The sequence below is a fragment of the Nelumbo nucifera genome, chromosome 2 (genome assembly GCF_055504915.1).
Source record: "Nelumbo nucifera cultivar China Antique chromosome 2, China Antique-T2T, whole genome shotgun sequence".
Taxonomy (NCBI): domain Eukaryota; kingdom Viridiplantae; phylum Streptophyta; class Magnoliopsida; order Proteales; family Nelumbonaceae; genus Nelumbo; species Nelumbo nucifera.
In genome coordinates this window covers 42,147,171-42,158,747 of record NC_142650.1, presented here as the reverse complement: position 1 = coordinate 42,158,747, position 11,577 = coordinate 42,147,171, and the positions used below count along the sequence as shown (strand labels likewise).

Below are 11,577 nucleotides of genomic sequence, written 5' to 3'. Positions count from 1 at the left end.
TTCTTCATTCAGCTATTATGAATTAAAGGATTAGCATCTCTGTTTAATTAACTAAAACGATACAAAACAAGAGGCAAAAGGATGAACGATAGAAGTAAAACCCATCTCAGACTCACAGTGTTTTTCACAGCAAGCCTCCACTATAAGGCACTCCTGTGGCAGGTAACCAATAGTCACCTACTACAAAATTAGAGACAGTGAAATCTGCTGCGTCTGTGTCATTTATCTCATGGTAACCGGGCCAAGTAACTCTGTCTGCTGTCACTGCTCCGGGTCCTGTGTTGCTGTATTCTGCGTAGTAGAGCGTGCTCAGTGCAAAGTCACCAGACCATTCTCTCCAACCAGTGGGATCTATAAAACTATCAATGAAAGATTGCATATACACAGTCCTGGAGTATTCTTTCCATGGCCGCCCCAGATAAGATCTTGTTGTGCCATTGCTTGAAGCCAAGTCTGGAGCTGCCATAATTTTACAGTTGTGAATGGAAATTCCGGTGTTCTGATTTGGGTCTGTTCTGCCTTGGGCCGTGAGAGCATTGAACTGGCCTTGCATCGGCAGCCGAGCATATATGTTGCAGTCTTGGAAAACAGCGGCAGCATTTCCGAATACGAAGTCCACAGTTCCATATATATCACATTCCCTGTAGAACTGCCTGAGGGAATGGGTGTACAAGGTATCCTGGTAGCCTTCGAAGCTGCAACTGTAGAAGGTCGACATGTCTGCTCCATTCCGAACCGCCACTGCCTGGTGCTTGATTGCTCCTGCAGTGTTGCGAACCGTTATATTTACAGCGACGAACCCCTGTCCAACTACAGCTGCACGGAGAGGAGATAATCAAGTGTCAATGCTGTTAATGAAATTGTAAGACAGTAGTCGCTTAATTGGGACGAAAGAAGGTTAGTTTGATCTTCCAAGCTCACCCAGTGTTGCAGAATTGAATGTAGTCCAACCATCAACCACACCTCGGTCGCCTGTGATCACGGTCTGGTCAATACCGTCTCCTATTATCATCAAATTCTTCTTATTTTTAGCAATGGTTACGTACTCTTCGTAGATTCCGGCGACTACATAAATCAAGAAGTAGCCCTTGTTTGCTTTAGTGTTGGTGGGAGCTGCGGCGATGGCATCGTTGATGCTTGTGAAATTTCCACTTCCATCTTGGCTCACGACTACCACGTCTCTCACTAAGACATCTGGCGTAGTTGTCTGAAGAAGCTTCCTTCTGCTAACATCGTAGATGTGGCGGTTGTGGCTTGACATTATCAATGGTAGGCGACCATGTTGACCCATTTCCTGGTCGTCGAACATGAGCTTTCTCCCCTTAACTTTGCCGTTTTTATGAACCCAACCACGAGTAAACAGTGCTAGAGAGACGCTGTACAGTTTAATTCCATTGGAGAGAGGGGTATAAATTCCAATCTTGGCGCTCCAAGCTGATGCGAATGTCTGAAGTTCATCCAAACAAGTCTGTTGATTAGTCAGTGTAGCGCTAAGAAAGGTTTGGACATCATTAACCTGCAAGCTGAGGAGAGGCTTGGTAGAACTGAGACTATTAGCGGAGCTTAGTAAGAAATCGACATTTAGATCTGCAAGGAGCTGACAATCTTTGAGCACTTCAAGGACAGTGGTTGATAATGGCAGCAAGGATCCGAGATACTGATTAATCAAAGTTGAAATCTGTGTTGCTGCAGAGAGAGACTGACGAACTGAAAAGCGGCCATAGTCATAAATATTGGCAGACCCATTGCGAGGGAGCACGGATTTGCAGAAGTCAGGATAAGGGGTGGAGTTACAAGCATTTTCCGGTGTCACAGGAGCCAAGGAGGGATCTTGTGCAGAAGACAGAGAAAAGAAGAGAATGATGGAAAAGAGGAGCGTGGAATAGCAAGAAGAGAAAAGGTTGCAAGGCATGGTTACTGGTTTTGATGAATTGGAGTAGTGGGTGGGTTCTGTCTATATAGAAGAGAAGAGGATGCAAGGCATTGTGTTTTGAGTTCAAATTTACCAGTGAAATCGATACTTACCAGGTATCCATACGGTGGATGGGTTGGCAAATACTTGACAAAATACAGATGGGATCTTGTGGTTGGGTCCAGATCTCTGATCTCCTATACTTTATATCTTCAATTAATCGCTAGCTCATATGATCACCTTTTAGGATTCTTTGGCCATCCAATGTTCAGTGCCCGGATGTTAATGATAATCTGTATATATCTTGATGCTTCGGGAATTGACTTTCAATGTCCGGATCGGATCACATGGTATAGCTTAATTACCATAATTCATGTAGTCTTTGTCGTCAATGAGAGAAGCCACACTATTATTTCAATTGTCTTATTTGATATTAAATATGAAGAATCTATTGTGAAGTCCCACAGAACAGAATTTTTAGGTAGCTAAAGGAAGGGATAGCGTACAGTTTTCCCATACCTTCCCCCCGCCATTTCTTTCAAACCAAACATAGCCAAATTAAACATGAGAAAATGCGAGAAGCTCAATTTCTAGTCTTCTTCCGAATTGAGTTTTTCACGCTTTTTGAGGTATAATCTTTCAACCGAAAGATCTTCTCCCAATCAAACCGAGAAAGATTGAAAATCAAGGCAATGTCTGACATAGAAAATGGTGCTGTTGATGTCTGGGTTGGCAGCACCGTTTTCTGAGAAAATGATGTCTTTTTTTTTTGGTTTGGAAGCGTTGGTGTCGGGTAGAATGTTTCTTGGAGCAACAACAATGTTTCTATTTGGTACCAATGCTCCCGGAAACATTTCCAGCACTGGTACCTTTTATCCTGTGCTTCTACTATATATATATATATTATATATATATATATATATATATATATATATATATATTATCTTACATCCAACAGTGGAAAAAAACACCTATTTCATCCTATGGTCCTAATTGTTGAATAGACTATAAAAAAAGAAGAAATTCTGGAAATCATGAGAAAAATGGCAAAAAATCTGAAAATTACATGGAAAAAATAGAAAAATTCATACATTAATATAGAAAAAATTCTAGACAAATGGAAAAATGTAGAACGAAGTATGAAAATCAGAAAATTGAATGAAATTGCATTGGAAAACAGAATATATATACTACTTTAAAAAGTACGAATAGCCTCAAGAATATTTCTGGAATTTTGTGATGACAAAACTTACCCCTCTATATTTAATTTTGTTGATGAAAAATGAGGACAAATAGGGTAATTAGTTATTGATATTAAATGAGTTGAAAAGATAATTTTAAGATATTCAATGCATTCAATTATCTCTCATTAAATCCAGCATTTAATGTATTAATTTGTATTCACCTTCATTGAATCATATATTTAAGGCTTCTTTGTTTCTTCTCATCATTAAATCCTATAATTAAATACATACATAATAAATTAACAATTTCAATAACATAAAAACTTATACTTTTAAAATTTTCTTGGAAAAAATAGCGTTTTCATCTAGGTGGTGGTAAGAAATTAAACCATTTGGGTCAAATGGGCCAATCCATGTTGCCACAATTAAATAATAAAAAGAAAAAAAATATAAAAATAAAAAAATGGGGACGTTTTTAACATCATATATTTGGCATATTAAATAATATTAAGTATTATAAACAATGTTTTAAAAACCGACCTAGAGGCTGACTCGCTTTTGCCTTCGACTCACAAGTTACTAGTTCGACTGTCAAGGTCAAACGAGTCAAACTGTTCTACATCAATACTATGCGTCTGTGTGTGTAAAAATACATATTTTATCAATAAATAGTATAATTATGTTTTTCATATATTACATATAATATATGTATTATGTTACACTTATTTATGTTTTTAATTCCATTTAAAATTTTGATTTATAAAAAATATAAAAAATGCAATTTGGCACCAAAAAAGGGTTTTTTTTTTCGTGAGAATAGCAATGCAAGGCACATAATGCCCTTAGGACATATGGATCTTGAAAAGTTACTCCAAATTAAAAAAAAGCCAGTCGAACATCGGAGTATAAAGTTATGGCTTTTACAAGTTTGCACATAATTAGGTGCGTAACATGTGATTTGGTTATTGGGTCGAACATGTCAATGGTTGATGATGGTGCGCGATCTGAGAGCTCCTAGTTGGAGGGATATCTGGAAGCTGGTCACGTAGCGAGCTAGTTCGAACTGCAAGAAGACAGACCAGAGAGCTTGGGGTGGCTAACCTGTCGGGGTCACTCCAATGCTTAAGTCAGTACTGTAATCTTGGTTACGAGCTGAAAGCTTGAGTATGAGAGAGCTAGTGAGCAAATAATCATGCGTACCTTGTTTAGGGGATTCAAAGACCTTATATAGTTGAGTTGTCGCGAGTTTGAAGGGGTCTCTCTGGGATCTTCAAAGCGAGAGGTAGAAGTTTGTTCCATTTAAGATGGTGGCCATCGTGCTAACTGATAAGGCTTATCGCTTCCATCCAATTCGGGCGGGATGAGGATAAGCCCTACAATTGCGCGGTATAATCCCGGAAAGCTCGGAGACCGTAGGCGAGCTTCTAGAATCCACCGTGTCCCACTTCGATGTATGCAGTTACCGAGGTTCCCTGGCTCTAGTTTTGCCCAAGATGACTGAGGTGCCCGAAGTGGCTCGGTCTATCGAGGTGGTGAGGGGTGTCAAGTCATAGCCTAGCTGGAAGGTCGCATCCACGTGTCTTTCATTCATTAGTTCGGGCCAAATCACCCCTTATCAGTTGAATTGCCCAAAGTTAGACGGTTTTTAACCAAAGGGAGAGTTTCAACAGAACCAAACCTAGAATCAAGGCCGAGTGATGGTTCGAATGGTTCAATCGGACATGTCAACAAGTTAAAAACATTGATTATAAAGAAGAAATGTTTTTATTAATGGTGGAAATGAAAGGTAAAATTTAAAACCAATTGGAAGTAAAACTGTTTTCCTATTATCTCTCATTAAATCTCATATCTAAGGCATATTCTCTTATTAAATCCTATATTTAAGATATATTTTTTCTCATCATTAAATTCTATTAATTAAATCCACAACATTAATTTTAATAATATAAAAATAAATATTTTAAAAAATAATTTAAAAACAAAACCATTTTCTTCCCTCTTGGTGGTGGGTAAGCAATTCAACCATTTGGGGTTAAATCCGTTAATAAATAACGTCATAATTAAATAATAAAAAATTAAAATAAATAAAATATATAGTACAAAAGAATAATAAAATGAGCTGGCATGTCATTAATATTGTATATTCATTATACTGAACAAAAATAAGTATGAAATGTAAGAAGTATTTTTTATAAATGATGAAAATGAAATGCCAAAATTAAAATCAACCTAGAAATAATGAAATAATATCATAATCAAATAATAAATTTTTTAAAAATAGAAAATACAAAGAATCACAAAAATAATTATTATACATAAGGTATAATTTTTTCAATAATGGAAATGTAATACAAAATTTAATGTCAACCTAGAAATCAAACTATTTTTCTTTTTGGCTCATGTGTTAGTGGTTTGGGTCAAATGGACTAATCGATGATATAATAGTTAAATAATAAATATTTAAAATATAATAAAAAGTACAGGTAATCAAAAGAATATATAAAAAAAGTATATATTGATTATGTCAAACAAAAATGATGTGCGATAAGTAAAAATTATGTATATAATATAGATGAAATATATAATTTAAAACTGATTCAAAAGCAAAGCTGATAAAACAATTTTTGGTCATGTATCAATTTTTTGTGCTAAGTATCTCGTTATTTGGTCTGCTTCCAAGTGGCCGATGACTCAGAGGCCGAAGTGAACTTTTGCTGGATGAGGACCTGGATGCCGAGCTGACCAGGCCGGGTTGGGGGCAGATTAGGTGCTAAGTTAACTGGGCTAAGCTGGGCAGGTTAGGTGCAGAACTGACTGGGCCGAGCTAAGCAAGTTAGGTGATGAGCTGACTAGAGTGCCGAGCTGACCAGAGGGCCGAGCTGCCTGGTGGTGAGCTGAATTGATTGTTGAGCTTTGTAGTTCTTTAGACCTGCAAGGAATCAATGTCAGAGGACCCGGGGTGGCTAACCCGGCGAGGTCGCTCCGATGCTTAAGTCAGTACTCTCATAGTAGACTGCGAGCTAAAAATCACAAAGTATGAGAGCTAGAATATGCTTACTTGCCCCCCTCATGTCATTGGGGTTGGTGTCTTTATATAGACATTATTTGGCATGGGCTTCATGCACCATATCCGAGATTTCTGATAAGTCACCTAAGTGGTCCGAGATTCTCGGAGGCAATCGCCATGCACGTTGACCACCCTCCGGATCGTTCGGCACGTGGGCCAACTTCTAAGGATCGTGGGAGTGTTAGAATATGCATGCCGAATTTGTCGACGAGCACGTTTCGCAGGTCACCAGGTCGGCGCCTGGGCCAGGCCGCTAGGTGGGACACCATCAACTTGGCTAAGGCAAGTTGCTGCCTAAGTGGTCCCGGGTGTCACCTAGTTGTTCTGAGGTGCCATGTGTCACAATATCATTGGAGGGCCAAATCCGCCCTCATCATTTGCCCCCCACTCCCAAGCTGAAAGTAACTCGGCGAAGGGAGTAGGTTGCTTCTTTTGGCCTGAAATGACTAATTCGATGAGCTCGTAAGTGTCGATTCAATTCCTTAGGCTCTGGGAGCGAATCGCACTCCACTCTCCTTACCCTTGATTTTGCCCATGCCGAAGAGGTGACTGGGTCTTATGTGGTGCCGAAGTCTTTGCCAGTTCGACACTTTAGCCCTTAAGCTCTAGGTGCGACTTGTAGTCCACTCTCCTTGATCTTTGATTTTGGCCATGCCGAAGAGGCGACTGGGTCTTATGTGGTGCCGACGTCTTTTATCAGCTCGACATCTTAGAGCTACGACTGCGCTGCATCAGCCTCGTTAGTGACGTCGGTTACCCACTCCTATAAGAAGCTACTAGGAGCTCGACCTACTGGGGCAGCACTACTGACTTTAGGTCACCAACTCGCATGGGAGCCTTGGAAGGCTCGACCGACAGGGACGTTTAAAGTTGGTAGAGTTGCTTAGTCTGTTGGCCATCAACTTCCTGCATAGTCTTTGAGTTCATAAAAAATGGAAACTAGAAAGTGTGAGAACTTAGCTTTCTAGAAGAAGAGGACTCGGCCTTTCAGAGGATGAGAACTTAGCTTTTTGTAGCGATTCCCACAGATGGCACCAATTGATGAATCAATTTTTGGTCATGTATCAATTTTTTGTGCTAAGTACCTCGTCATTTGGTGTGCTTCCAAGTGGCCGATGATTCAGAGGCCGAAAGTGAACTTTTGCTGGATGAGGACCTGGATGCCGAGCTGGGGGCAGATTAGGTGTCGAGTTAACTGGGCCGAGCTGGGTAGGTTAGGTGCCGAACTGACTGGGCCGAGCTAGGCAGGTTAAGTGACGAGCTGACCAGAGTGTCGAGCTGCCTATTAGGTGCCGAGCTGACTAGAGGGCCGAGCTGCCTGGTGGCGAGCTGGATTGATTGTTGAGCTTCGTAGTTCTTTAGACCTGCAAGGAATCAATGTCAAAGGACCCAGAGTGGCTAACCCGGCGAGGTCGCTCCGATGCTTAAGTTAGTATTCTCATAATAGACTACGAGCTAAAAATCACAAAGTATGAGAGCTAGAATATGCTTATTTGCCCCCTGATGTCATTGGGGTTGGTGCCTTTATATAGGCATTGTTTAGCGTGGGCTTCACGCACCATATCCGAGATTTCCGAGAAGTCACCTAAGTGGTCTGAGATTCCCGGAGGCAATCGCCATGCACGGTGACCACCCTCCGGATCGTTCGGCATGTGAACCAAACACCAAGGATCGTGGGAGTGTTAGGATATGCATGCCGAATTTGTCGGCGAGCACGTCTTGCAGGTCACCAAGTCGACGCCTGTGCCAGGCCGCCAAGTGGGACACCATCAACTTGGCTAAGGCAAGTTGTAGCCTAAGTGGTTCCGGGTGTCACCTAGTTGTTTTGAGGTGCCATGTGTCACAATATCATTGGAGGGCCAAATCCGCCCTCATCAAAAGCTATTTTTTATTTAAATAGTGTGTCAATGATCCAACTTTTCAAAGAAATTCATGATGTCATAATTGAATAATAAATATTAAAAAAAAAAGATAGAAAAGTATAGAGTTTTGTCAAAGACACTTCGTAACTTTTCTAATATTATATAATCATCATATTAAATAAAAATAATTGTTAAAATAAAAATAATTTTTATTTAAGACAAAAATGGAATACAAAATTTAGTAACAATAACAATAATAATAATAATAATAATAATAATAATAATAATAATAATAATAAAAGAAAAAGAAAAAGAATTCATATGTTTCTGTAGGTGCACATTTAGTACAAGTATTTAAGTTTATTTTTAACCATATTGTTACTTTTATTAATTTTAAATTTCTATCCTAACTATGATATATCTATAATTAAAGTAATTAATATGAAAAAGAATTCATACGTGCAATGCATGTGCTTAATTACTAGTATAAATAAATAGAGAAGATTATGATCTATGTAAGAGTTGGGGGTATGTAGGTTTTGGGGCTGCAATCAGGTTCGATTGAAATCAGGTTTTGCCACATATGAATCTGAATGGTTAAAAAATAAAACCTGTAATCAGGTTCGATTTGAAACAATGAAGTCGATTTAAAACAATTGAAGCACAACTAAAACACAATTATTGTTCCATCAATGTGAGTATCAGATGTGGCAAAAATGATGAAAAGCAAACTGTAATTAGGTATGATTGTTTCAAGTCGACTTGAAACAATTCCAAACTAAAGTCTCATTTGTTCTCAAAACTGATGTCGATTCAAAGATATTATTAATTATTTTACTTATAGTGAAAAAGTGAAGAAGAGCAAATTGAAAAAATAGAAAAACTGAAGAAGTCTCCTCTATTGAAAAATTATGAATTTATATAAACTAAAATCAGATAAACATAAAAAACAATGATGAAAGAGCAAATTGAAGTCTCCTCTGTTTAAAAACATGGTGATTAGTGTTGATGCTCGGATACTATCCTCCTTGGACCCTCGGACCTCAAACCTTGGACCTTGCTCACCTCAGACTCCGCTCCTCGGTTACATCGGTCCTCAGACCTCAAGCACCTTGGATCCACTCGGGCTTAGGGAGTAAATTGATAGTGTTGTCCTCAGCCAATCCGAGCATCAACAATTAGAATGATAGAATGGTGAAGGAAACAAGGATTTGTTTTTGCAAGTGATGAAAGAGCAAATATCACACTAATCGACCAAAACAAAAAAAAATAGAAAAAAAAAACTTGGAATGCTTGAAGAATATAGACCTAATATCTCTAGCGACCGAACAATGATGACTGAAAAAAGGAACTTGAAGAACATAGACTTCCGATGAATGAAAAAAAGTCCGGTAACCAAACAGACAATAGAACTGATCTCCAACGTTTTGTTTAATTCTCTGGTGACTAGCTGCACTCGACCTCCAGCGACTAAAAAAATGCAAAAGAGGGTTAGGGTTCATTAGAAGCACATGAGAAGCATTTATGATATAGTGCATTGCGATGCATCATATCAATTCAAATAATGACCACGTTGGATGCTGCATCACTGCAATGAGGACCGTTTTTTACTTTTTTCCGATGTGGCATTGATGTGTCGCCATTTTCTAGAACAACAACAACGATGCCAAACATACATCGAATTGCTAGGTTCCTAAAAAAGTTGACAACCTATGCAAAAAGACATACCAAACGGTGCCTTATTTTGAATTCGATGCATTTATGGATTAATAAGAACAATTCCTTGCAATGGTCACCCAATGTAAAAAACGTCAACATAATGTTTTACAAATTGAGACCAATTTTTTAGTATCGATTCAATTCCTTCAAGTCAAATACGAATTATCCTTCAAAAAAATGGTGAAATAAGAATTCACATATGTGCCCAGATAGAGTGCACCCCACACTATATCCCAACCATGCATTGGGAACATGTGGGGCGCAAATGTGGTTTCGTCAAATAACTGATATGGTTCTGACATGGCACCATTTTCAAGAACGGCAATGAAATCAACATTTCTTGTCATAAAATACGTTCTAACACCTATACTTAGTGTGCAAAATGATATAGCTTAGTACAAGTATTTAAGTTTATTTTTAACCATATTGTTACTTTTATTAATTTTAAATTTCTATCCTAACTATGATATATCTATAATTAAAGTAATTAATATGAAAAAGAATTCATACGTGCAATGCATGTGCTTAATTACTAGTATAAATAAATAGAGAAGATTATGATCTATGTAAGAGTTGGGGGTATGTAGGTTTTGGGGCTGCAATCAGGTTCGATTGAAATCAGGTTTTGCCACATATGAATCTGAATGGTTAAAAAATAAAACCTGTAATCAGGTTCGATTTGAAACAATGAAGTCGATTTAAAACAATTGAAGCACAACTAAAACACAATTATTGTTCCATCAATGTGAGTATCAGATGTGGCAAAAATGATGAAAAGCAAACTGTAATTAGGTATGATTGTTTCAAGTCGACTTGAAACAATTCCAAACTAAAGTCTCATTTGTTCTCAAAACTGATGTCGATTCAAAGATATTATTAATTATTTTACTTATAGTGAAAAAGTGAAGAAGAGCAAATTGAAAAAATAGAAAAACTGAAGAAGTCTCCTCTATTGAAAAATTATGAATTTATATAAACTAAAATCAGATAAACATAAAAAACAATGATGAAAGAGCAAATTGAAGTCTCCTCTGTTTAAAAACATGGTGATTAGTGTTGATGCTCGGATACTATCCTCCTTGGACCCTTGGACCCTCGGACCTCAAACCTCGGACCTTGCTCACCTCAGACTCCGCTCCTCGGTTACATCGGTCCTCAGACCTCAAGCACCTTGGATCCACTCGGGCTTAGGGAGTAAATTGATAGTGTTGTCCTCAGCCAATCCGAGCATCAACAATTAGAATGATAGAATGGTGAAGGAAACAAGGATTTGTTTTTGCAAGTGATGAAAGAGCAAATATCACACTAATCGACCAAAACAAAAAAAAATAGAAAAAAAAAACTTGGAATGCTTGAAGAATATAGACCTAATATCTCTAGCGACCGAACAATGATGACTGAAAAAAGGAACTTGAAGAACATAGACTTCCGATGAATGAAAAAAAGTCCGGTAACCAAACAGACAATAGAACTGATCTCCAACGTTTTGTTTAATTCTCTGGTGACTAGCTGCACTCGACCTCCAGCGACTAAAAAAATGCAAAAGAGGGTTAGGGTTCATTAGAAGCACATGAGAAGCATTTATGATATAGTGCATTGCGATGCATCATATCAATTCAAATAATGACCACGTTGGATGCTGCATCACTGCAATGAGGACCGTTTTTTACTTTTTTCCGATGTGGCATTGATGTGTCGCCATTTTCTAGAACAACAACAACGATGCCAAACATACATCGAATTGCTAGGTTCCTAAAAAAGTTGACAACCTATGCAAAAAGACATACCAAACGGTGCCTTATTTTGAATTCGATGCATTTATGGATTAATAAG

General features: G+C 38.2%; 1 protein-coding gene across 1 annotated transcript; it reads right to left on the bottom strand.

The window, feature by feature from the left end:
* On the bottom strand, positions 1-2,189 carry LOC104599290 (pectinesterase). The gene is made up of 2 exons (XM_010261770.3): positions 922-2,189; positions 1-816 (listed from the first exon to the last, which is right to left on the bottom strand). The coding sequence occupies exons 1-2, from the start codon at positions 1,910-1,912 to the stop codon at positions 125-127; spliced, it is 1,683 nt and encodes a 560-aa protein (XP_010260072.1). The 5' UTR covers positions 1,913-2,189; the 3' UTR covers positions 1-124.
* Positions 2,190-11,577: the final 9,388 nt, after the last annotated feature.

Excerpts from the sequence above, each read along its gene's own strand:
- LOC104599290 (XM_010261770.3), bottom strand. The coding sequence starts at position 1,912 with ATGCCTTGCAACCTTTTCTCTTCTTGCTATTCCACGCTCCTCTTTTCC. Across the intron at positions 817-921 it reads ATTCAATTCTGCAACACTGG|CTGTAGTTGGACAGGGGTTC; the intron begins GTGAGCTTGGAA and ends CTCTCCGTGCAG.